This window comes from Pan troglodytes, chromosome 14 (assembly GCF_028858775.2).
Source record: "Pan troglodytes isolate AG18354 chromosome 14, NHGRI_mPanTro3-v2.0_pri, whole genome shotgun sequence".
Lineage (NCBI taxonomy): Eukaryota > Metazoa > Chordata > Mammalia > Primates > Hominidae > Pan > Pan troglodytes.
The window spans coordinates 56,597,189-56,624,964 of record NC_072412.2 but is presented as its reverse complement, the minus strand read 5'-3'; the positions used below and the strand labels follow the sequence as shown (position 1 = coordinate 56,624,964).

The following is a 27,776-nucleotide window of genomic DNA, read 5'->3' as shown; positions in this document are numbered from 1 at the left end:
ATGCTTTGGTTTCTACAGGTGTCTCCATGGAAGCCATCCTGAAACTCTTTGGAGAATACTTCTTTCAATTCTGTAAGATGTCTGGCTATGACAGGATGCTACGGACACTGGGAGGAAATCTCATGGAGTTTATTGAAAACCTGGATGCCCTCCACAGTTACCTGGCACTCTCTTATCAGGTAAGGCCACTTGAGTCTGGTCTTGGCTGCCCAAGAGGAAGCAAATGCTGTGGCAGTCCTGGGCCAGCTCCCCGCCTCCCCCAACAGAGGCGCGGCTGCAGGAGAACCCTCCCATCTGCAGAATCCTTGGTACCTGGTGTTGGTGGGCTCAGGAGTTCTTTTTGGAAGAGAATGAAAAAGAAACACCTGCTGGCCACTTTTATAAACTGGCTCACAAAAACCGAAGGGATGGCCTTTTCAGATAGGGTGTGGTGTTGATTTGGAATTAAATCCTGGAGACTCATTACAATTGGAACAAAGGCTGGAAAACAGTCAGGTTTCAGTGCATTTGCAAAAGCTCTCCTAAGGTTTCCTGGCCAGGATGGAGCTGATAAATTGCATATGCAGCCAGATTCATGTTATTCATGTATCAGAAGGGAAGACTTGACAGGGCTAAGAGCCAGAATCGGAAACCATCCAACTCTGATTAACCCATGGGTGACTGACTGAGGTGTTAGGAAACTAATTTCCCTACTGGGATATATCCTTCTGGAGTTCTTTCCTTGGGTTTCTTGTTTGTAGAGATCACTGGAAATTCAAATGCCTAGATTCTCTTTTATTTTTTAGACAAGAAAAGGTGAAAGAGCATTTATACATATCATAATAATAGCTTATTGCTTTATAGAACATAGTTTAATTTTAGGGCCTTATATATTTCACCGAGATCTTCCTTCACCATTTCTATATTGGTGTTCATATCCACCCTTTCAGGGTTGTCAGGGGACAAAATGGGATTGTGGATGTTAAAAAGCCTCAGCAACCCTTACACCCCCCAATAGACGATAAATGGGAAAAGTATTATTTTCTCCATTTTTCATATAAGGAATCAGAGGCTTGGAAGCCTTAACTGACTTCAATTATGAACCATGAATAGTTGGGCATGAATAGCTGGGCCTGTCCTATTGTTATCATGTGAACTACTCAAGGGTAGAGGGAGTGGAAACAGCCCTGCTTATGGGGTCAGATGGGCCCATGAGACTCTCCCACTGGCTCTACCACTTAACAGCTGTGCGATCCTGGACAAGTTAGTTGCCATCTCTGAATCTCAATTTATTTTATTTAATAATATTTATTGGGTAACTAATATTTATTGAGTGATACTATGTATCAAGTACTTTTTAAGGTATTGGACACAAACAGAGACAAAAAGGAATAAATAGGGAAAAAATAACTTACCTCATAGCAACATGTGGATTACAAGAGATAAGATGTAAAAGTCTAGCATTGTAATCAGCCCAGAAAAATCAGCTTTCCATAAATAAATAATAACTCTATTCCTTCCCCTTTCTTTTCTCTCTGTTCAATATGGCCAGTTTAAGAATTAACGATAATTTGCATGACAACTTCCTTTCAATTTATTAGCTAAAGCACAACAATTAGGATATAAAGAAATAGAGTTAGGCCCTTTTAATATTTTTTATAAGACATATATTTTTTATCCTATGATCTTTTTCCTTTGCTTTTTTATAATTTCAATTTTTAAAAAAAGATTCAGAGGGTACATATGCATGTTTTTTACATGGGTCTATTGCATGATGCTGAGGTTTGGGGTATGATTGACGCTAACACCCAGGTAGTGAGCATAGTACCCAATAGTTTTTCAACCCTCGACCCCTATCCCTTCCTCCCTCCTCTAGTAGTTCCCGCTGTCTGTTGTTGCCATCTTTATGTCTATGTGTATTCAATATTTAGCTCTCACTTATAAGTGATGCTAGAGAAGCAATAGAATAGAACTTATCTGGTGGTATTTGAGGACATTTTGCACATAATGAGATAAATAAAATATTTAAATATTATAATATACAAGTTGGAACAAAATACATGCAATGATACCTAACAGCTATATAGTGCTTTATTCTGGGCAAAGTATTATAGATTGTCCCTTTAGGCAAAAATAACAAAGTAAGATAATGTTCACTTTTTTTGTGTCTATCTAGTAATTTGGCAGTGCCTTTAAGGTATACATTTCTGGTTATAACTGAGCCTTTAATCTTGTTATGCTTTAGCCAAACTTCATTGAGTGCTAATTATGAGGCAGGTGTTGGGCTAAGTAATGTGTCAACATTGACTTACCTTCTTGATGCCATAAGAGTAGGCAGTCTTATTTTTCCTGTTATACAGATGAGAAAACTGAGGTCCGGAAAGTTCAAGTAACTGTCCCCAAATCACCCAGGCATGGTGGCTGAGCTGGACCCAAACCCACACCTGTCTCCAAAGATCCTGCCCTGTGCTGTTCTCATTATTTTTTGGAATAATAAGAACTTTGTCAAAGATCATGTGGCTTTAGGTGTACAGCCTTATTTCTGGGCTTTCTATTCTGTTCTGTAATGATACCTAACGGCTATATAGTGCTTTATTCTGGGCAAAGTATTATAGATTGTCTCTTTAGGCAAAAGCATTTTTTTAATTCTGTTATTCTTTGCCCTAATTCTCCACTTTTAAAAAGCCCTATTTGAAGCAAGAAATAAAAGTGTAATTATATTATTTAGAGACTTAGTGACATTGACCAGAAGAACTAAAAGCATGAACTTTTGGAAGTGTCTCTGGGCAGGGGGTAAGGAGTGAGGGGCATGAAGCAGGATCACTTGGACTTTCTTTCAGCCCTCTGTATTCTGTTACTTTATTTTCACTATGTAGGATTTGGATATAATTTTTAAATTAACTGTTAATTTCCTATTTTATTTATGCTTTTTATATGTGCTGCCTCAACTACTCTTTACATTTTGTCAAGATGTAAACACACATACATACAAATAAATATATGTACTTTCTCTAGGTACATACTTTTGGAATTAGAAAAAAATAGTATTTGAGGGCTGGGCGTGGTGGCTCATGCCTGTAATCTTAGCACTTTTGGAAGCCGAGGTGGACAAGATCATTTATGCCCAGGAGTTTGAGACCAGCCTGGGCAACACAGAAAAGCCACATTTCCACAAACAATACAAAAAAAAAAAAAAAAAGTAGCTGGGCATGGAGGTGGCGTGACTGTAATCCCAGCTACTCAGAAGCCTGAGGTGGGAAGATCATTTGAGCCTAGGAGGCAGAGGCTGCAGTGAGCCGTGACCGTGCCACTGCATTCCAGCCTGGGCAACAGAGCATGACTCTATCTCAAAAAAAAAAAAAAAAAAAAAAAAAAAAAAAAGGATAAAAAAGTATTTGGGGAAAAAAAAGAAACCCATTTTAACTAACAACATTTCACCATGGAAGACGACAAAGATCTTGGAAGGAACCCATCTCCTTTACCTATTCCCTCACTTGGACCAGAAGCTGTGTGTCCAGGGTGCTGAGTTGCCCTCTAACTAGCTAGAGACTCCCCTAGGCAAAATCTCTATCCTTCTTTCCTAGTATACATCTCATTTACTGTGAAATGATAGGTACTTGAATGTCAACATTTCTGGAGAAAGGGGAGGATCTCTTCTGATGTATCCTTGAAGGTTCTACTTTTTTTTTTTTTTTTTTGAGATCGCTCTGTCGCCCAGTCTGGAGTGCAGTGGCGCCATCTCGGCTTATGGCAACATCGGCCTCCTGGGTTGAAGCGATTCTCCTGCCTCAGCCTCCCGAGTAGCTGGGACTACAGGCATGTGCCACTATGCCCGGCTAATTTTTTCGTATTTTTAGTAGAGACGGGGTTTCACCGTGTTAGCCAGGATGGTCTCTATCTTCTGACCTCGTGATCCGCCCGCCTCGCCTCCCAGAGTGCTGGGATTACAGGCATGAGCCACCGCGCCCGGTGGAAGGTTCTACTTTCTAAATGTTCAAATTGATATCACAGAAGACATTATCCTTTCAGAACAAGACATTGATTAATTCTACTTGCAAATTCTCTGATTCTCTGATGTGTTGGAAAGTGAAGATGCCCATGGTCACTTGGTCACGGGCCAAGCGCGGCGGAAACTCACCAAGGCTTCCTGTTACCAGCAGACAGCTGCTTTTGGGAAATGGGTAGAAACAGCATGGCACGGTGCAAAGGCTCATTTGGGAATCAAATGTTGTTCTACCATTAACCTAGGTTTACCTTCCCTGAGCCTCAGTTTCTTCCTCTTAAAATGGAACTAGTACTTGCCATATAGAGTTGTTTAAAGTACAGTAGGTATAGTATAAAATTCCTGACATACAGGAGCAGAAACAGTGGGAGTTTCTATGTGATTGGAGAGAGGGTTGGCATATAGTTCTGTATGATGTAATGGATAAATACTATTGTTTCACAAAGCGTCAAAAGCATAATTTACACAATTTGTGTCCACTGGGATAAATGTGTGTCTTTTAATTAGGAGATGAATGCACCATCGTTTCGTGTGGAGAGAGGAGCAGATGGGAAAATGTTTCTCCATTACTACTCGGATAGAAGTGGTCTGTGCCACATTGTACCAGGTATGGAAATGGCTTAGCTGGCCGCAGAGCTATGGGGCTTCTGAAGTGAGGAAGGTTTCCCCATAGATTCTCCAGGATGGCTAATAACTGGCTACGGGTAAGAAGTTAAAACTCTTAGAATGTGTGACTTCATATCATCTTGACCACTGCTCCCAATGTCCTTGAGCTTTTAAAATAAGTTTCCAAAATTCCACAAAAATGAGTAATTTGTACTTTTCTTTCAACATTTTAAATCATACAGGCTTTTACATAGTTGTGATAATTCTGCGTATATTATTTTGTATCAGCTCTTTATTTGCATTTAGCATTGTAGAAAAAGCATGTTTCCACATAATCTTTAAAACCACATATTAAATGGCCGAATGATATTCCATATTGTAATTATCTTAACTAATCTCCTATTATTAAATTTTCCATTGATACTAATCTTTTGCTTTTGTAAACAATGCTATCATGAACATCTTCATACATGCTTTCCATATATATATTTTTTTTCTTTTTTTTTTTTGAGATGGAGTCTCGCTCTATTGCCCAGGCTGCAGTACAGTGGCGCGATCTTGGCTCACTGCAAGCTCTGCCTCCCGGGTTCATGCCATTCTCCTGCCTCAGCCTCCCAAGTAGCTGGGACTACAGGTGCCCACCACCACACCTTACTAATTTTTTGTATTTTTAGTAGAGACAGGGTTTCACTGTGTTAGCCAGGATCGTCTCGATCTCCTGACCTTGTGATCTGCCTGCCTCAGCCTCCCAAAGTGCTGGGATTACAGGCATGAGCCACCGCGCCCGGCTCTTTCCCTGTATTTTGTATATAACCCTGGGATAGATTCCCAGGGGAACACTTTTTTGAACTTGATCCTTAATGCTTTTACAACTGAATTTTGCTTACATTATCTCTAGGTTTATTTGTTTGTTTAATGAGTTAAATGCCTACCTGAAATAACAAACAAATGAATAGATGCCAAACTAGAAATTAACGTGGCATGGATATATTTGGTATCCAAACATGTATAACTTCAGTCTCTGCATATTTTTATTTAATTGGCTGTCACTGATGTCTGATTTGAAGCAGGGCCTGGGCTTGGTGAACTTCAGAATATTCATCAGAAGTTTTGCAATTTGATTATTTTATGATTTTTGCTGATAAAGTTGCCTTCGGCCATCCCTCGACAATAGGTGTCCTTCTGCTGCAGGTATCATTGAGGCTGTGGCCAAAGACTTCTTTGACATTGATGTAACCATGGACATTCTTGACATGAATGAAGAAGTGGAGAGGACAGGGAAGAAGGAGCATGTTGTGTTTCTGATTGTACAGAAGGCTCACAGGAAGATGAGAAAGACAAAGCCAAAAAGGTTACAAGACAGTCAGGGCATCGAGAGAGACCAAGAGGTACTGGGTTTGCTGTGCCTTTAGAAAGAACAGTTGCACTTAAGTAGAGCTACGAGTCTTGGAAAAATCTATACAAACAACAGAATCAACTGGACCTTTTTGTTTTTGTTTTTGTTTTTTACATTTTCTTTTAAGTTCTGGGTTACATGTTTTGAACGTGCAGGTGTGTTACATAGGTATGCATGTGTCATGGTGGTTTGCTGTACCTATCAACTAGGTTTTAAGCCCCACATGCATTAGGTATTTGTCCTAATGCTCTCCCTCTCCTTGCCCCCTGCCCCCTGACAGGCCCCGGCGTGTGATTCTCCTCTCCCTGTGTCCATGTGTTCTCACTGTTCAACTCAACTCCCACTTACGAGTGTCTACGGCTATACCACCCTGAATGTGACTGATCTCGGAAGTTAAGCAGGGTTGGTCCTGGTTAGTGCTTGGATGGGAGACCAACTGGACCTTCTAATAGTGGAATTAAGGCAGAGTTTCTCAATTTTGGCACTACTGACATTTTGAATCAGATAATTCTTTGGTGTTGATGGGGTATCTTTCATGTTATAGTGTGCTTAGCAGCATCCCTGGTCTTTTCCTACTAGTAGAACCTCATCCCCTCATTTGTGGCAAAACAAAAAAGAAAGAAAGAAAAAGAAATGTCTCCTGGCATTTCCAAGTGTCTGCATAGTGGGGGTAATGGATAAAATCATTCCCAGTTGAGAATTGCTGGGTTAAGGTTAAGTGGATATATACTGGCAAGCATTCTGGGATGTACCTGAGCCTGGACAATTTTTCACCTATAACAATAACCATATGAAGGGTTTGAAATTTGAACTTGATGGCTTTTTTTTTTTCAATCCTCCTCAAATAAATTGATCTTTCCAGTCTTCAGTGCCCACTTCTGCAGCTGGAACCAGTCATAGGTCCTGAGTCAACTCAAGACTCTGTACTTGGCCACCTCAGTTGCAACTGATAGGGTGATCATTACCTGCTTAGGTTACCATGTATGTTAGCTGAACAGCTCTCCATGCACATAGCTTGTGAAAATACCCAGATTAGGATTAGTCTCTGATTCCTTAGAGTATTTTCAAAGTCCATCTCAGAGTCTGTTCACTGCAGAATCTTCAACCACAGGAAGAAATGTTCGTGCATGATTTTCTTGCCAGATATCATCCTAGTTCCCTCTTGAGATTTTCTAAAAAGTTATTGCTTTCTTTGATAGAGAAACAGCATGAGGACTAATTTGATTAAAAAATACCGGGAACGCTAAAGTCTTGGTAGAAGTGATCTTGTAAGCCCTCATGCTGTTCCTCTGGCCATGGATACAGTTCCTTATTTAAAGGTGGACCCCATCGCAGCAAATGGGGTTTGTGCTTCTCCAGTCATGTGACCAGGTACCTGTCTCCCTGCCACCTGCAGGCCCTCCAGGCAGCTTTCCTCAGGATGAAGGAGAAATATTTGAATGTCTCTGCTTGTCCTGTGAAAAAATCCCACTGGGATGTTGTGAGAAGCATAGTCATGTTTGGAAAAAGTAAGTGAGTGATTCTCCCAAGCTCAGCTCTGAGATCAGAAAGATTGCTTGATTCTCAGGAGTAGTGGCCAGTGTACACTGACAGGGCCAAGCCCTCTGCGATTATGTTGGCACTAGTTTCTGCAAAGCTTGGATTTGGTGACCATGGTTTTTAACTTTAAAACGTCAGGCTCTAATTGTCCTTCCATTGCCTCTCATTATTTGTGCCGGGTGACATGGAGACATCGTCTCCCCTGTCCTAAGAAAAAGTTTTTGGAGACACAATTGGAATCACTCCCAACAGGTGATGGGTGGAGAGAAGGAAGATGAGCACTGATGTGCCATCAGGAACAATGAATTTTCCACAGCTCGTCTTCTGCAGTCAGGCCTTCTCCATTTGGACACATTTCTGGACTGGAGATCTGTGGATAACAACCCTAGTCGCCCAGCAAAGGACACTAGATCAAGAGCCAAGAAAGCAAGTTTCTGGCTCTGTGCCTAAGGAGCTGTGTGACCCTGGACAAGAGTCTCCATCTTCTCATTTGCAAAATGCAGGCATTAGGCTTGCTAAGGTACCCCTGTGGGCACTGAGCCCATCTAACGATTAGCACCTAACGCCTGAGTCTGAATAAGGGCTCTGATCCACTGGGAGAAGGGAGTTAGGGTGCTCTGCGTCACGGCTCAATGGGCCAGGTGACACGCATCTGGGAGAAGGTCTGCAGGGCTCAAAGGGCTGCATTTTGCGTCCTTCAAGCCATGGCAAGTGAGTCAAACACGCAATTGACATCCTTTGTCTAGGAGATTTTCATATCAAAAAGGCTCCATTTCGAATCTCTACCCCCTGCCAAATAGGACTGTTGGTTAAATTTTCACGTGCCACCCAAAACTGTCAGTCTAAAAAGCTCCATGGCAAATGTCCCTGATGCTGGGCCCGGAGCACACGCTCTGCTCTGCTAGCTCATTGTCTGGCTGTCACCATTTCAATGCCGACTCTGTGTTCATGGCGAGACATACTCAATTGGCCCAGAAACTCTTCAGCGGCAGGCAGAAACTTGGCAGGGGGCAGGAGGGCTTCTCAACCTGGTAGCAAGTTTTCTGTTTGTTTTAATTTGGAAGAAGAATTGCTGTGGCCATCTGGAGATGCTGAGGGAGTCCATGCAAAAGAAGTGAGATTGCACTTTGCTTGTGAAACACTTAAGATACTATCCCTATCCCGAGCTCTGCTCTGTGCAAGGGTGGAGGCGGGAACTGCTTCTCATCAGCACTTTCTTTTTCTATGTCCAGGGCATCTCATGAACACCTTTGAGCCAATTTATCCTGAGAGACTCTGGATTGAAGAGAAGACATTCTGCAATGCTTTTCCTTTCCACATTGTATTCAATGAATCAGTAAGAGACTCTTCCCTCTGTAGCTTAGAATTGGGGCTAAGCCAGGGAAGTGAGCATGATTTACAGTCCTTCATGAACAGTGGAGATTTTCAAGTCCCTGAGAAATTCCCAGGGCTTGGGAGACTAGGCTTTATCCTGGCAGGACCATTGATTTGCTTTTCATATTGTGGTATCCTCCAGAATCCAGAATGCAGGATCTTCTTGATAGGGTAGAAAGGGAGGTTTGAACTAGTGAATGCATGGGAAAGTTTACCATTAGAAAAAAGGGGAAAAGGAAGTGACACTAAAATTCACTACATAAAGAGACAGCAGAACACAGTCAGTAGCAACAATAGGGTGGAATTCTACCCATGAACTCTTCCCATCCTTGTGAGCACCATGTATGTCTCCATCCCACCCAGCTTCACATTCTGCCTCTTGAACATGGGGAAGGGGTCATGCCAACTCAAGCCACTGCTCTGTAAGAGTTGTGAGCATAACTATTTAAGTTTGATTGTTAATCCATTTCTATGGATAAAATATATGTCAACTGAATTGATTAGGAACTCATTTAAAGGACACCTATTTTACTTCTTCCTTCTGTGTGTTCACTGGAGATAGCAGTGAAAGGTATTCCCCCACCCCCTTGATGGATTTCTTCACCCAGGCCTGGGTGATAGATCCAATGCTATAGAATTTGCTAGTTTCTTCATTAGTAAATGATAGAGAGAGTGAGAGAGAGAGTTGTCTCAGAGAGCAAGGAGGAACTATTAGCCCAACAGAGAGCTGTAACCTCATTTCTCTTTAGTCGGAAATAAGCCTCTGAGCACTCTCGTATTATTCTTTTCTCTTTCAGACATTAGCACAGATTTGATTGTTTCAAAAAAATTTATTACTTCCATGATGTTGATTCCATTACTGACCCCCTTTCCCGATAGTGAGCCACAGAACATGGCTAGAATGTTATTTCCAAGGGGAAGTTTATGGGAAGGGGGGTTGCTTTCTATTCCTCAGCTTATATCTGTCCTCTGTGGATAGCTACAGGTGAAGCAAGCCAGAGTGAACATTCAGAAGTACGTACCAGGACTCCAAACCCAGAATATTCAACTGGATGAGTATTTCTCCATCATTCATCCTCAAGTTACCTTCAACATTTTCAGCATCCGCAGATTTATCAACAGTCAATTTGTCCTGAAGACACGAAGAGAAATGATGCCTGTAGCATGGCAAAGTCAGACTACACTCAAACTTCGAGGTAATCACTCACTCCTTTCCTGTTGCTCCCCACCTGTTCGAGAGATTGATCCGAAAGGGAAGAGGCAGTTTTCCAATTTCCTAAAAAGTAGGGTAGGGGCTACGTTGAGAACACGTTTTCTTTTTTCTGACGTTTCCACTTGACTTGATCTGTAAAGAATATATTTTATTTCCTCAACCATCTCTGGCTTAGACATAAACTATGTATGTAATATAGTTACATACATAATTATACAAGTATATACATTATGTAATTATAAAATTCTGATATGTTACCAAAATTTTCAGGATGCATGAGGTGCTATTGGTATTAAATTAATGTCTGTATTTTATGTAGCAACATGATCATCTAACTCACTATTAGTAAGGCCCACATTTTGTTTTTAATTGTAGTAAAATTTACATAACAAAATTTACCATTTTAATAATTTTCAAATGTACAGTTCATTAGTATTAAGCACATTCACACGTTGTATGTTGTACCTTCACTACCATCCATTTCCAGAACTTTTTTATATTGTGCAAAACTGAAACTCTGCCTATTAAACAATAATTCATTTGTCCTTCCTCAATTCCCTGGTAACCAGCATTCTACCTTCTGTTCCTATGAATTTGACAAGTCTAGGTACCTCATATAAGTGGAATAATACAGTACCTGTCCTTTTGTGACTGGCCTATTTCGATTAGCATAATGTCTTTAAAGTTCATCCATATTGTAGCATGTGTCAGAATTTCCTGCCTTTCTAAGGCTGAATAATATTCCACTGTATGAATATACAACATTTTCTGTATCCATTCACCCATCAATGGACAGTTGGATTTCTTCCACCACTTTGCTATTGCAAATAATACTGCTACAAATGTGGGTGTACAAATCTCTTTGAGTCCCTGCCATCATTTATTTGGAATATATATCCAGAAGTGGCATTGCTGGATTATATGGTAATTCTATTTTTAATTTATTAAAATTAGGAACTTCCATACTGATTTTCATAGTGGCTGCTCTATGTTACATTCCCATCATGGACATCAATGGACAAGTGTTCCAATTTCTCCACCATCCTCATGAACACTTATTATCTGCTTTTTAAAAAACAGTAGCCATCTTAATGGGTGTGAAGTGGTATCTCATTGTGGTTTTGATTTGTATTTCTCTAATGATTAGTGATACTGAGCATCTTTTCATGTGCTTAATGACCATTTCTACTTATTCTTCAGAAAAATGTCTATTCAAGTCTTCTGTCCATTTTTAATTGAGTTGTTTGCTTTTGCAGTTGAGTTGTAGGAATTTCTTGTACATTCTGAATATTAACCTCTTATCAGATATATAATCTGCAAATATATTCTGTATGTTACCTTTTCACTGTTGGTTGTGTCCTTTGATGCACAAAAGATTTTAATTTTGATGAAATCCAATTTATCTATTTTCTTTTTTGTTGCCAGTGATTTTGGTGCCATATCCAAGAAATTGTTGCCAAATCTGATGTTGTGAAACTTTTCTTCTATGTTTTCTTTTAAGAGTTTATGTTTTGGCTCTTACATTTAGGTCTTTGATTCATTTTGAGCAAATTTTTGCATATGCCTTGAAAGGGCACACATTCTGAGCTATCTTTCTATTAGAGGGATGTTTAGTTATTCCAGGGATAAGCACAGGCAGAACTTGGGGGATGTCCGAGGGGAGAATGACATGTTCTGGGAACCCGAGTGAGGTGTAGAGTGGAGTGATGGGAGAGGAGGCTGGCAAGATGAGGACTTGAACTCTATCATGCAGCTGGAAACATGTTGAAGTGTCTGCCATGATCAGATTTGATGTTTAGAATGATGACTCTGGAGGTGTGTGAAGGCTGGGTCAGAGTGTAGAGAAAATGGATCCTGGGAGGCCAGACAGAGGCTGCTTCTGGAGTCCAGGAAAGAAACTCTAAGGTGCTAAACTCCGGCAGTGGCACTGGAGTGGCAGTTGGAGGATAGACTCACGAGATAATTAAGGCAGGACTTGGTGACTGGATGTGGGGGGTGGAAGAGAATCGTTAGGATAATTATTAGCTTCCTTGATTGGGTAACTGGGTGATGAAGGTGCAATTAACTGAAAAAAAGACATAATGTAATGTCCTTGAGGCAGGGATTTTTGCCAGTTTGAGTCACTGCTGTATCCTCAATGCTTAAAACAGTGTGCCTAGCTCATCGTAGGGACTAACTACATACGTAATGAAAGAACTAATAGAAAGAGAAGATTTGTGGAGGGGATCGAAGATGAGTTCAGTGCAGATATCCATGAACAGATACCTAATAGGGAGAACAGAAGAAAAAAAAAACACTGTTCCTGGAGGTATTGATTGTCACAATCATCCTAGAGTGTATTTTGGCAATACGTATCAAAAGCCTTAAAAATGAGCATATTCTTTGTCTAAGTATCCCGTGTCTAAGAATATATCTTTTTAACAAACTAACTAGCCATGATTATACACAAAGACTGCCTCAAGCTTATTCATCACAATGTTGTTTATACAATGATAAGCTAGATAAAATATAATCAATACTAGCTTATTATTTAATAAAAGACAGTATGAGCAAGGTAACCAGCAAAAATTAAGATGAATATCTATATTTAATACTATGAAAGAATATGTTATATATTTTAAGTGAAAAATTCAGATTATGAAAAGAAGATGCCATGTAATCCCTGTTTTTTTGTAAAACAAAGATATACTACAAAATATTAACAGTAATTATCCATGTGGTATGATTATGGGTGATTTTTACTATTTTCTTTCACTTTTTTTGTTTTCTGCAATGAATGTGTACTGCTTTTACAATAACATAACAAACATATCTATTTTTAAAGAAATACACATATTGAGTTCAGGAAGCAAGGTTTCTCTGGAAATTCAGATTCAGTCAGCATGGTGTAGGATGCAGTTGTGTGATGCTAAATGAGAATACCAAGACAGAACCGTCAGGAACACTAACATTTAAGGAATGAGATTAAAATAATGTAAATAAAAATTCAAAGAATTAGGGGACATCTCAGAGAGAAAGCAGTGTCAGAGAAGTCCTAGGAAGTGAGATTTCAGGAAGAAGGGTCTGGTTAACATCATCAAACAGCAGAAAGGCTGAGTAAAGAAAAGGCCAAGGAATTTGTGTTGGCATCAGTAGCATGGAGGCCATTGATAGATGGGAGCCACTTCAATGTAGGCAATGGACACAGCTGCTAGGGACAGAGCGGAGATGAGTGAGGTCTCACAGACCTTGGGTAAAAGAGAAAGAGCGTGACTGTGCAGTGACTAGAAGCACACAGTGTGGGAGATGATTGGTTGTCCAGCGAGCTCGTCTCAGTCCCTACTGGTGACATACTCTACTGTTGCATTTCTCTCCATGATGGCAAGGCCAGATGATCTGGATGGAGTCCATGCGGTGCATGGTGTACCTGTGCTCTCCGAAGCTCCGCAACCTGCAAGAGCTGGAAGAACTCAACATGCATCTTTCTGACCTTGCCCCCCATGACACCACCAGGGATCTCATCCTCCTGAACCAGCAGCGGCTGGCTGAGATAGAGCTGTCCAACCAGCTGGAAAGGAAGAAGGAGGAGCTACGGGTCCTCTCCAAGCACTTGGCCATTGAAAAGAAGAAAACAGAGACCTTACTTTATGCCATGCTGCCCAAACACGTGGCCAACCAGCTGAGGGAGGGCAAAAAGGTGGCTGCAGGTAAGGCACCCTCTCCTCCACAGGGTCCTCTGAGCAGAGCGTGGTATATCTTAGTGGTCAGGGCCACGGGCTTTGAAGCCAGACAGAAGTGGTTTTGAATTCTGGCTCTGTCACTTGTAAGTGACATGATCTTGGGGTAATTACTCCACCTGCATATTCTCAGCTTTGTTCTCTCTACATTGATAATAATAATAATAAAAATAATACAGGAGTGAAACATGAATTATATAAAAATGGTTGTCAACTACATACACATTAAATTCTCTAAGAATTTAAGGATGTGTCCTGAGACTGGCCTCATTACTCAGTGACAATGAGTAGGGTTCTTAACTATAACTAGAAATAATACACTCGCACACTAGTTAAATCATAGGGTTCCTCTGAGGACCATTCTGGGACAGTATACTATTTATGGAGGCAGGGATGCTGTGTTTACCCTGAACTCACTTTCCGTTTGTCATGGGATTGTGTTCATTCACCAGACACGCCTGGTGAACTTACTCTGTGCCAGGGTGCTGTTCTAGATCTGGGGACACAGAGGAGTTTACAGCCTCGTGAGTTTGATAGATATATGCAGAATAAATTAATGGGGGTGGAAATGACCAAAGGAAAAGAAACTAATTTGCATTAAGGAGCAATTATTGTGCCAGGATCCGTGTTAGACATTTTACATGTGCAGTTTCATTAAATTTTCTCAACATTTCTATGAAGGAGGTGTTGTCCATACCATATCGCTGAGCAAATTGACATTCAGCGCAGCTGATAAATGAAAGAGGTGGAAACTAACTGCGTTAAGGCCATCTAACTCCAAAATCCATACTCTTTCCATCACACAAGGTGCTATGGCAACATGGGGACAGGGAAATTAATAATAAATAGATGTCAGGAGATAAGAGATAGGGGGGTGGGTTGGAGTTGTGGAGGCACCTCTCAAAAGTGTGTGACACTTGAGTTGGGCCTTGAGGCTGAATTTCAGCAAGCAAAGAGGAAAAAGGCATTTTTGGAGAATGGGCTAGTAAGAGCAAAGTTAAGGCAATGTGCAAACAAATACCATGGGGCATGTTCCCAGTGCATGGGGTATGTGGAAAAGTGGGGTCTGGTGATGCTGAGTGGGTAGGGTGGGGTTCAGGTGATGCAGTGATGAATTTGGACTATTAAGGAAAAGGAAATTGTCTTTTATTTTGTAGGCAGTGAGAATTCATCGAAGTTTCTTCTTTTATTATGGAAGTGACAGGATGAGTTTTATAAATCCGATTTTGGCTGCAGTGTAATGAATGCATGAGAGGGGGCTGAAAGACCATAAGGGCACAGCTGATTGATGGTAGAGGCCTAAACTAGGGCAGCCTGAGGAAGAATCAGCAGGATTTCCTCACTGACCAGATGGGGAAGGTAAGACAGCGGAGGCAGGCATGGGTCTGAGGCTTCTCGCATGGAAAAATGGGATGCTTTATCCTAAGACAGGGCCAGAAAGAAGAGCAGGGTTGGGGGAGAATGATAAGGTCCATTTTAGAACCATTGAGCTGGAGATGTCTGTGGGATACTCCACACAGCATGATCAGTGGTAGGAATCTTAGTGAGAGCTCATAGGAACATTGTGGCATGGAGCTATACATCTGGGAGTTATTGCAGTGTGGGCGGGGTTAATCATAGACTCTGAATGGTGGATAAGATCACCTAGGGGACAGGAAGTGAGAAGAGAGTGGAGTATTACTCTTTAGGGAACATCTAGTGCTTAAGAAGGTTGAGAAGCCAAGGAAAGATATAAAACAAGGAGATCAGAAAGGTAGGAGGAATATGAAGAGAGGATGATAGGCCAGAAGCCAAGGAGAAGGGAAAGTTCCACAAAGGGGAAATTACCATCAGAGGCTTAACTAACAAAGAAGGCACCCGGCTGCATTCAAGGAGTCATTGATTCACTCACTCAATATTTATTGAGCATTTACTATGTGCCAGGCCCTGCTTTAGGTGCTTGGGATATGGCAGAGATCTAAACTGACAGTCTCCCGTCTCATGGAGCTTTGTATTCCAATGGGGTGGTAGACAATAACCAAATAAACCATTCCATACAAAATATCAGGCCGGGCATGGTGGCTTACGCCTGTAATCCCAGCACTTTGGGAGGCTGGGTGGGCAGATTGCCTCTGCTCAGGAGTTCGAGACCAGCCTGGACAACACGGTGAAACCCTGTCTCTACTAAAACTACAAAAAATTAGCTAGGCATGGCGGCGTGTGCCTGTAGTCCCAGCTACTCGGGAGGCTGAGGCAGGAGAAATGCTTGAACCCAAGAGGTGGAGGTGGCAGTGAGCCGAGATCATGCCACTGCACTCTAGCCTGGGTGACAGAGTGAGACTCTATCTCAAAAAAAAAAAAAAAAATATATATATATATATATATATATATATATATATGTATGTATATACATATAATGTCACGTGTAAGGAGTGGGTGGAAGGCAATCAAGCTAAAAGGATAGCCAGTCTAGGGGCTATTTTATACAGGGTGGTCAGGAGAGTTCTCACTGAGTTGGTTACATTTGAAATGTGAGTAACAGGCCCTGTAGATATTTGAGAAAAGTGTCAGGCAGAGGAAACACCTCTTTTTTTAAGTGTAGAAGCCTGAAGGCAGGAGGCACTTGGCATGCTGGAGAAACCCCATGAGGCCAGTGTGGCCAGAGTGGAGGGAGTCGGAGGGACATGGGGTCAGAGAGGTGGCAGGGACAGAGGTGGGGGGTCCCCTCTGTAGGCCATGGTCAGGACTTTGGGTTGCATTCTAAGTGTGATGGAAGTCATGAAAGATTTGAGATTGAAGAATGGGAGATTTGACTTAAACAGGGCATCTGGCTGCTATGTGGAAGTTAGCATGAATGGGGGCCAAGGTGGAATCAGGGGCATGATTTAGGAGCAAGTGTTCAGGACAAGGTAGGTTTCCTGCCATTCAAAGACAGGGACCCATCACTTCACAGTGACCAGTCTCTGTCAGCCCTGTCCCCAGGTCTCCTGTAGCTCAGGCTTTGCTTGGCCCACTTGCTAGGGGCCCTTTCTGTCCTCCCACAGCACTGGTCACATCTTACTGGAAGGATTTGTTCCCTTTTATGTCTCCTTCATTAGACTGGGGGCTCCTTGGGGGCGAGGGCCTGGTCTGCTTGCCCCCTGTGATATGATTCTCCTACTATGACTAGCTTGCAGCGGGCACTCAGTAAACGTGTGCTGGGTGATGCTGAATGGGGAATGGCATCCAGCTACTTTTCCCACAAGGCACAGGGCAGGTTTGATTCTCACAGGGCCTCTTAATCCAGAATTCATGGACTTATTAGTCGATCTCCTTGTTTCTCACTGATACCTGGTTTCTGTTGTAGGAGAATTTAAAAGCTGCACGATTCTTTTCAGCGATGTAGTGACATTTACTAACATCTGTACTGCCTGTGAACCTATACAAATAGTGAACATGCTGAATTCCATGTACTCCAAGTTTGACAGATTAACCAGTGTGCACGCAGTCTATAAAGTAAGTGTCTGTGCAGTGTGGGGTGTTTCACGGTGTGCTCACGCAGGGCGAGTGCTTGATTCTAAGTCTCCCTTTGCCTCTGTCTGCACTGGTCTGGGGTTTGGTGTGGATGAGTGTGGGGTCAGAATAAAAGCTGAAAGGGAATTGGAAGTATTTTAGGAATTCTAGTTTTTAGAAATTCTTTTTACAATGCTCAGTGCTAAGATGGCACTCTGGTGCCCTTGAGGGGCACCTAGATGTCAGATGTTTTCATAGAGTGTAGTTCTCCTACTCCTAAATTCAGCAGAAAATTGAATCTAAACAATGTGTTATCTCATATATAGCATCACATGACTACCCCAGGAGCTTCCTCTTTTCTGGGATTTGTTTCCACCAAAAGCAGAAAGGCCTTTTGGCTCTCTCATGGTTGTTTCCTGAGTCCTTTTCTTTCTCACCTCCTCCCTCATGCTCCTCATACCCTCAGCAAAGAATCAATTACCAGCTTTAGTATAGTCCCTTTGTCTATATATGGAAAATGAAAAAAAGTGTAGTGACATGTTTAGTGCATGAAGGAATCCCTCTGAATACCTATTTTTTTTTCCCTGACAGGTAGAAACAATAGGAGATGCTTATATGGTGGTAGGAGGTGTACCAGTGCCTATTGGAAACCATGCTCAAAGAGTGGCTAATTTTGCCTTGGGGATGAGAATTTCTGCAAAGGAAGTGATGAATCCTGTTACTGGAGAACCCATCCAGGTAGAGAGCAACTGAGTACTTGGCTTAATGCCAAACATCTCACACACTAAAGTAGAATTCTGCTTATGTGCTTAGGTGATTACTGGGTAAGTTGCTGTCATTAAAATGGGTAATGTATCCTAGCCCTTTTCTTCTCTTGCATATGTCTCTAATAGAGATATTCCTAAGGCTCCTATAGTCTCAACTTTTCTCAAATTTCAGAGGAGGCTGCGGTGCTCAAGGTTTTCCTACGATTGACTGCAAGCTTCCTTTGTTGGTAATTCAGGACAGTGCTGAGCAGTTCTTGCTATTTACCTAGCAGAGCTCAATCCATCTTAAACACCAGCTCATTTATAATTCCTGCTTTTTTGTTCAAGCATTTCAACAAGTGGTTCAGGTTTAATGAGCAGCCAACTTTTCCTGCTTAGGAAATTGTGTCTCCAACATGCCATCTGACAGGTTCAGAACTCAGGCTGAGGTGTGAAGCTGCCTGCAGTCAGCAGGCCAGGCACCGTGATGCCGTAAGATATTCAGAATGGCTTTCCTTCCACCAAGTGGCCACTAGCGAGACATCTGCTCGCCTTTCTCACAGAAAAGTACGCTTCCAAGTCTGGAAGTTTGTTCACACTCTAAAAGTTGAACAGTTTTGGAGATGAAAAATGAATGTCCTCCTCCGCTGGCTCAGCAGATCCTAATGCTCCTGGGATGGCTGAGAGTGGCGTCTCTCTGCCTTTGATTTCTAGATCCTTCCTCTGCTAATATCAGTCAGAAATTCAAAATAAACGAAATAGTCAATTCAAAATAAACAAAGCCAATTATAAGATGGAATGTGATTTTTCCACATTATAACCTTTTTACAGGAGATTCTGAAAATGTGCTGCACTCACTCTGACCATGGTGAGTTAGAAGCTGAGAAACAGTGCAGATCATGGCTACAGCATCCACCGTAGTCTTCTAAGTAAAAGCTGGCCTTAGATAGTCACAAGAACAAGATAGCTGCCATAATGACTCATTGTAAACACAGTGTGCATCAGTAGAATAAAAATCCAATGTAAGAAATAAAAAATCAGGATGAGAGGTAATGAGGGAAGAGATATAAGAAGGTTAGATAAGAGATAAATGTTTCAGTTAAAGGACGCTTGTGTAAGTCACTGGTGAAAAAATAAAAATGGAAAGCATAGTGTGCGTGTGTGTGTGTGTGTGTGTGTGTGCATGTGTGTATGAAAGGGGCATAGCGCCAGAGATGAAAATAATGCTACACCAATAAGAATGAAATTAGACAATGAATTGTGGGAAACTCTCAAGGTGGATTTACCAAGAAAAAAATAGGAAAGGATGTTAGCAATTCCAAGGTAAGACTATGGACATAATTAGGAGCATCATTAAATATCCACCAGAAACAGCATATCATATGGGTTTATTCAAGGATGTAGGGGAGAGAACTGGAAACACTTTCTCTCTTAAAAGAATTGTGGAATTATTTTGCACTGAGATATTCTATTATTTTATTCATATAGCTTTAATGTACATTTACTGAGATCCATCCATGTATGAGACAGTATTACTAGGTGCTTTGAAGGGTTCAGAGAATCCTGTTTTCCTAGAGAAATTATAATTTTATTTCAAGGAGAAGAAAATCTAGCAAGTAAAAACAACAAGCAATCTGATTAGGATGTAGAAAGCTGTAAGAGACTGTTATTCCCATGCTAGCAGTTTTTTTTCCCCCACCAGAAAGCAAAGGAATCAAAATAAACTAAATTCCAGGAAGTGACAAACCTTTCAAAGAGAAGACACCCATAATTGCATTCAATCCTGGCAGGGCAGCAGAAGAAGTAATCCACCAGAGGTGAGGGTAGGGATAAGCCCGTCTAAATTTTAGTGGACTTTTAATGGTCACAGGGCTGAAACAACAGGTTAGAATGCCAAAGAGTCCCAGCCACAGAGTCTGTACCCATCTACCAACTCTTCCTCATAGGCCAAGTGCAGGGGATTAGTCAGCCAAAAACTAGGACAGGAGAGGAGAGCTGAGAGAACTCTCGAGTCCCTGAGGTGTTTGGGGCCTTTCCCAAATGCAAAGCAGTGGCCCATTAAAGGCTAATGTTAGAGTAAGAGAACTGAGAGAAATCCAACTGAAGTACTCTTCGTCTTCACCAAGTACACTACGATGACCTTTTGAAGTATGAGGGCAAGGAGGAATGGCAGAGAAAATTTTCCCAAGGTGCAGAGAGCCAGGGTGGGACTGAAGAGCACAGAGACTTCTGAAAATCTCACTGTTGGGCTGTAATGCAGGAAGAGATCTCCTACAACTCCAAAAGCTGTGGATTGGCTGTACAGCATTCAAGGTCCTCAGAGCCTTGCTGGTGCTCAGATTCTAAGCTCTGCTGTACTGAAAGTTCTGATTCAGCCTTCATAATATTTGAAACCAGTGGTGCATGGAATCTACCAATATTTCTGGAAAAGCCCTGACCCAACTCAAATATGGATTAGATTTACTTACTGCCCATTCCGGCAGCCTAATTCTGTAGGGATGTAACATTTTCTGGTGGATAAATATTATCTACTTCAGTCTCTACTGTATTTTCACACACAATATGGGTCATTCAATTAGATAATGAAAAATATGAGATGCAAGAAGAAACAAGGAAATAGTAATATAGTGGATAGCCAATAGAGAAAATAGTCAATAGAAGCAGGTCCAGAAATAGCCTAGATGTTGGAATTATCAGATAGGATCTTTAAAATTAGTCTGATAAATATTTTAAAGGGTCTATAAGAAAAGGGGCAAAACAAGTGTGAAGATATGGGAAATACGTACATACTGTCTATATTTACATCTATATCTATATCTAACAGAAAACTATGATATCAGAAATCAGAAATAAAGAATTAATTTTATGGGCTTAACAAAGACTAGACACAATAGAGAAAAAAATCAGGGAATTTGAAGACAGAGAAATAGAAATCACCCAAACTGAAATGCAAAGAAGAAAACAGGGTTAAAAAAGGGAACAAGACACTCTATATCTGTAGGACAATATCAAATGGACTCCCATATATGTAACTGAAATGCTAGAATGAGAACAGAGTGAGAATGGGTAAGAAGAAATATTTGAAGAGATAATAGTTGAGAATTTTTCAACATGAAGGATATCAATGCACACATCCAGAGCTCAGCAAACCCAAGCAGAATAAATACAAAGACAACCACTTCTAGTTAAAGCATACCAAAAACCCTACCCAGTGAACTAAGGCAAGAAGAAGAAATATAAGACATTAAGTTTGGAAATGAATGAAGAAATAAAATTATCATTATTCACAGAACAAATAATGGTGCACCTAGAAACTCTTATACAAACTACGGGAAACTACAAGATCTAATAAATGAGTTTAGCAAGGTCATAGCATAAATACAGGAAAATTAATTAAATTTTTATATGTTAAGGACAAAAAATTGAAAATGAAATAAAAAGAAAATAAACTTAATTAAATTTCTAGGAGTAAATCTAACAAAAGATACACATGACCTCTATGCTTAAAACTACAAGGTATTGCTTAGGGAAATTAAAGAGGACCTAATTAAATAGAGAGATATACCATATTCATTGGAAAACTCAATATATTTAAGCTGTCCATTTTCCCCAAATTGATGTATAGAGTCAGTAGAATACCAATCAAAATCCCTGCAGGCTTCTTAGAAAATATTCACAAGCTGATTTTAAAATTTATATGGAAATGTAAAGAATCTAGACTAACCCGAACACTCTTAGAAAATAACAAAATTGGAGGATGAACACAACTAATTTTAAGACTTATTCTAAAGCAACAGTAAAAAAAAATACAGAGTGAGATTGGGAGAAGAATAGACAAAGAGACCACTGGAGCAGCACAGAGTGTCCAGACATAGACTCCATGTTTAGTCCATTGATTTTTGACCAAGGCACCAAATAATTGAGTGGGGAAGGCAACCTCTTTTTAAAAAATGATTCTGTTACCATTGAATATCATGTGGAAAGAAAAAATGTACCTCAGTTCTACCTTACCCCATATACAAAAAAAAATTTGATATATATCACAAATCGAAACATAAAATCTAGAATCATAAAGCTTCTTGATGGAAATAAAGAATAGCATCATGACTTTGGGGCAAACAATGATTTTTTTTTTTTTTTTTTTTTTAGATAGGACACAAAAAGCACTGACCATGAAGGGAAAAAAATGATAAACTTCATTGTTACGGGCTGAATTGTGTCTTGCCCAAAATTCTTATTTTGAAACTCTAGTACTCACTACCTCAGAACATGACTGTCTTTGGAGCTAGAGGCTTTACTGAGTAAAATGAAACCTTAAGAGTAAGCCCTCATCCAACGTGCCTGATGTCCTTATAAAAATATGAAATTTGGACATAAAGAGACACTAAGAATGCATGTGCACAGAGGAAGGACCACGTGAGGACACAGCAAAAAGGTGGACATCTACAAGCCAAGCAGAGAGGCCTCAGGAGAAACCAACCCTGCCCACAGCTTGATCTTGGCCTTCCAGGCTCCAGAATTGTGAGAAATAATTTCCATTGTTTAAGCTACACAGCCTGTGGTATTTTGCTATGGCAGCCTAAGCAGATGAATACTTTCATCAAAATTAAAACATTCTGCTTATTAAAGAAAATAAATACACAAACCCACAGACTGATAAAAATATTTGTAATACATACATATTACATATCCAAATATGTGTACAACTCATACACATTAACAATAAAAGACAAACAGCTCAATTTTTAAAACAGGCAAAAAATTGAACAGACTTTTTACAAAAGAAAATATATGAATGGCCAATGTGTGTGTGACAGTGTGCCTAACATCATTAGTTACCAATTTAACGCAAATTAAAACCACAGTGAGATATCATTTCACACCCACGAGAAGACCAAATGATGGTGAAAATGGGAGCAACTGAAAGTGTCACGTTGCTGATAGAAATGTAAAACAGTAAAACAACTTTGGAGAATTGCTGGGTAGTTTTTTGGCTTGTTTTGTTAAAAAATAAAATTAAATGTGTATCTACCTTGGGACTCAGAAATTCCACTTCTAGGTATTTACTTAAGAGAAAGGAAAACATGTCTACAAAAATATCTGTACAGAAATGTTTATAGCAGCCTTAATTTTAACAGATTCAAACTGAAAAATAATCTAAATGTTCATGAAAAGGAGACTGGATAATGAATGTGGTGTATTCTTACAATAGAATGCTATTCAGTGATAAAAATAACTACTGATATGTAAGACAATATAGATGAATCTCAAAAACATTATGTTGAGTAAATGAAACCAGATATAAAACAGTATATACTATAAGATTGTACATATGTGATGTTCTGGAACAGGCAAATCATTCTTTGGTAAAAGAAATAAAAAAGGCCAGGCGCAGTGGCTCATGCCTATTATCCCAGCACTTTGGGAGGCTGAGGCAGGTGGATCGCCTGAGTTCCAGAGTTCGAGACCAGCTTGGCCAGCTGGCCAACATGGTGAAACCCTGTCTCTAATAAAAATACAAAAATTAGTCGGGCGTGGTGGTGGGGGGGTGCCTGTAATCTCAGCTACTCTGGAGGCTGAGGCAGGAGAATCACTTGAACCCAGGAGGCAGAGGTTGCAGTGAGCTGAGATCACACTGCACTCCAGCCTGGGCAACAAGAGTGAAACTCCATCTCAAAAAAAAAAAAGAAGAAGAAATGAGAATGTAGTTATCTCTGCTGAAGAAGATGGGGAGAGAGCTTAACTAGAAGGGGCACAAGATAATTTTTTAAGGTAATGGAACTAGTTTACATTTTATTTTGGGTGGTGGTTACAGGGATGTAAGCACTTGTCAAAACTCATGGAGCTAAACACTTTAATATCTGTTTTTTTATTTTATGTAAATTATATCTCAACTTACAAATAAAATCAAGAGTATTAGATGGTCTCTTTTCAGTGATGCTGTCTCTGTACAGCTCAGAGTGGGGATCCATACTGGACCAGTCTTAGCAGATGTTGTAGGAGACAAGATGCCACAGTACTGCTTGTTTGGTGACACTGTGAACACAGCTTCTAGGATGGAAAGTCATGGGCTTCCCAACAAAGTGCACCTCAGTCCCACAGCCTACAGGTAGCCTTCCATTTATTCATGCCTTCCTTTGTCCCTCCCTCTTTCTAGAATGTACAGAGTGCCTAGCAGCCATGGGTTGGGGTAGTGCAGGAAACTCATGTTTTTTCTTCCACGTCTCAATGGCTTACAGAAGATATTGTGGCAGCTAATAAATTTAGTTGAGCTTCTAACTGTAGCATAGTTTTTACTGTCAAGGAGCATATAGTTTAGTTCAGGGAACAGCAAAGTATAACCCCACAGACCAAATCTAGTCTGCTGCTCATTTTTGTAAATAAAGTTTTATTGGAACACAGCCATGCACTTTCATTTACATATAGTCTATGGCTGATGTCATGCTACAAAGGCAGAGTTGAATCACTGCAACAAAGACCATATGATACACAAAGTCTAAAATATTTACTATCTGGTCTTTATTTATATAAAAAGCGTGCTGACCTTTGGTCTAGCAGAAGAAAAAAGAAAAGTTGTAGTTGATTATTTTTAAAGTGAGATAAGTACAATGATAAATATGTGCATAAAACAATACTTATAGTTTCTTGAGCACTTAAAATAGGCCACATTCTATTCTAAATTCTTTTATATGTTAATTCATTTACAGTTGCAACAGCTCTGTGAAGATACATTATTATTATTATTTACATGAAAGAAAAGGCACAAAAAGGTTAATCATTTGCCTCAGGACCAGGTAGGCTAGGAAGGAGAATAGCCCAGATGCAGCCCACAGAGTCAGAGTTCAGTGTCCCCCCTTTAACTGCTGCACTCTTATCCTCAAGGTAGTCACCGGGGGTGTCATGAGAGCCCAGGGTAAGAGTGCTTGACCCAGTAAAAAAGGGCTTCATGGAGGAGATTCCTGAGCTGAATCTTGAGCAAGGAGTTCCAGAGTAAAATTTAGCCAAAATTGGGGTATTGGGAGTAAAAAGTGGGTAGAGGCTCACATGTAGAATAGGTGCAGAGAACTATAAACACCCGAGGTTTTCTGTATTGGAAAATATGAGGCAGGAGCAGTGAGAGCTGCACATGCCTTACTGAAGGGCAAGAGCCCTATGCCGTAGGTGAGGAAAAGCCCCTAACAAATGTGAGATTGAAGACAGTGACAGGGTCAGGGTCCTATTTGACACTGACCACTCTAGAGACCCTGAAAGGGCATATTTGAGAACCAGAAAATGAGACAGATGAGACCTGTTAGGAGTTTGGTCTGAATCAGAACATTAGTGGTGGGAATATGGGGGAAAATAAAACCAGCTAAAGTAGTTAGAAATGGGGGATGAGAAGAAGGGAGGAGCCCGGGTCTCCATTCTGGGTGACTAGGGCTTGAATGGTGGCCTGGCCATCTGCAATGGGACAAATGAGAAGTATCCCAGATCATAGGGGCAGACAATGAGTTTAGGTTGGACACACTGGGTTCAAAGGAACTGTGGAACATTCAGCTAGAGGTGCCATAAAATGGATGGAGTTGAGTTATTGAAGATCCAGACTTGGAGTAAGCAACATATAGGTGGTAATAACAGTCATGAGAGTTGATGAGATCAACCCAGGGAAGGATGCAGTGTGCAAAGAACAGTGGGAAAAGAATGGAATCCTGTGCAGAACCAATATTTAAGTGGCACAGAAGGAAGAGGAGCCCAGGGAAGAGACAGAAGAAATACTCAGAAAGGACCAGGAGAGTTGAGGGTGAGAAGCACTCTTGTGGATGACTTTAGGAAGGAGGAATTGAACAAAAATGTCAAATGTAGTAATAAGGACTGAAAAATACTCACTAGAGGTTTTGGGGACATTCTCAAAAGTGGTTGTAGTAGAATGGTGGGATAGACGTTGGGCTGAAGAATAAAAAGAGGAGAAAATTTGTATGAGATTAAAGCAGGTGAGAGGCTGTTTTGTTTGCTTCTGTTTAGGATGGAAGAGACATAAGCACACTGAAAAGCAGAAGGAGAAAGGCAAATGGAATGGGCGATGAAGATAAGCGTGGAGTGGCCAATGGAGCAAGGCCCAGAGGTGGTGGGAAGGGGGTGAGGGTGAGGAGACCCTGGACAAGAAATATACCTCATCCTCGGAGATTGGGGGACAGGATGGTGTGGTCATGGGGTGAGAAGTCACAGGCTCTCACCTGTAATCAATGTAATTTTGTAGATGAATCAGGGCATAAAGTAGGAGGCACAGCCACCAGCGTATGAGTGAGGGGAGCAGATGCCAAATGGAGGCCCATGAGGAGTGTGGTGAAGGTCTGAACTCTCTACCAACCTGGCCAAGGGCAAGGGAAGGCTCGATGGAGTGCCGAGGCAGGTGGTCATGAATTTGAATCCTCATTGGTCTGAGTGGTTCTTTGGCTTTTCTCCAACATCACTTGGTGGCTAGTAAATAAATAAACAGGGAAACGTTTTGTAATTACCCCATAGCTCTGTCTCTTTTCATGGTTCCTTCCCTATAGTCCTCCTCTTCAGTTCCTTGGCAGACAGAAATTATGGTGGAGAAAGCTTGGGTAGTTAGGATGAGCATAGTAGCAAGCATGGGGTATATGGTGCACTTGGGGAAGATGGAATAAGAGTGTTGATACCCAAGAGTCTTACGTGGCAGAAACATGAAAGGTGGTGTCCACATGGGCACTGACAGCATGGTGTGTAGAAACGTGAGAGATGCCCATATGAGGGTTGAGCTGGAGGGAGGAAAATTGGTGGCAGGGTTGGGAGGGTTTTGATGGGTCCCTGTGTTCTCTTTTGGCCTTTGGCATCCTGTTCAGAATATCTCATCCTCACTTTCCCCACGGCCTCTGTCCTGCTTCAGCAGGCAGATGTCTGGGATCTTCCCTCCCCTGCTGTTGTGTGTCCTGTGTCCTGGACTTTTCCTCTTGAGTAGCCCTTTGCATTGTAGCCAACTCTTGAGTTACAGACCCACAATCTTTGATATCTGATGCACTTTTTTTCTCTGTGCAGAGCCTTGAAAAATCAAGGGTTTAAAATCATTGAGAGGGGTGAAATTGAAGTGAAAGGTAAAGGGAGAATGACCACATACTTTTTGATCCAGAACTTGAATGCCACAGAGGATGAGATCATGGGGAGATCTAAAACCCCAGTTGATCACAAGGGTAAGCAAAAAAGAGAAGCTTTGTCATTAGTGTTGAGTAGTTTTTCCACTAACCACTTCAGATATGTTTATTATTTGCAGGGTCAACACAGAAAGCGTCCTTGCCCACCACCAAGCTCCAGGGCTCAGTTCAACCATCTTGCCCTGAACACTCTTCTCTTGCATCCTGGTTATTATGATGTTCTTTGAGCTGGGCCGATAGATCCAGCTGAAGAGTTCTACATACATTAGTCTTCAAGGTTCTTCTCTGGGCGTTTCCCATGCAGCTCTCTGGTAGCTGGGGAATGATTTGTGAGTGCTTCCTCTGCTCCACAGCCTCAGAGGCTCCAGCGCAGGCTTCCCTCGCGTGCTGGAACCTTTTTCACATTTTGTTCTAGCTTCCAAAACTGGGATGAGGGACAAAATTTGTGACTCACCCAGCTCCAGGAATGACAAGAGGGTGGGAGTTTAGGGTAAAAAAACCCAGTACTAAGCTGGACCAGGGATTACTGTTTGGCTCATGGTACCCCCAAAAAGAAGCTGGAATCCAATGGCGAGCTCTCCATC

General features: G+C 41.1%; 1 protein-coding gene across 1 annotated transcript; it reads left to right on the top strand.

Annotated features, from left to right (window-relative positions):
* On the top strand, positions 1 to 27,478 carry LOC452727 (guanylate cyclase soluble subunit beta-2). Its single transcript, XM_016925299.4, has 12 exons — positions 1 to 179; positions 4,490 to 4,589; positions 5,780 to 5,976; positions 7,381 to 7,492; positions 8,756 to 8,859; positions 9,877 to 10,093; positions 13,476 to 13,796; positions 17,152 to 17,300; positions 17,889 to 18,035; positions 23,998 to 24,152; positions 27,080 to 27,231; positions 27,312 to 27,478. The coding sequence occupies exons 1-12, from the start codon at positions 27 to 29 to the stop codon at positions 27,407 to 27,409; spliced, it is 1,905 nt and encodes a 634-aa protein (XP_016780788.3). The 5' UTR covers positions 1 to 26; the 3' UTR covers positions 27,410 to 27,478.
* Positions 27,479 to 27,776: the final 298 nt, after the last annotated feature.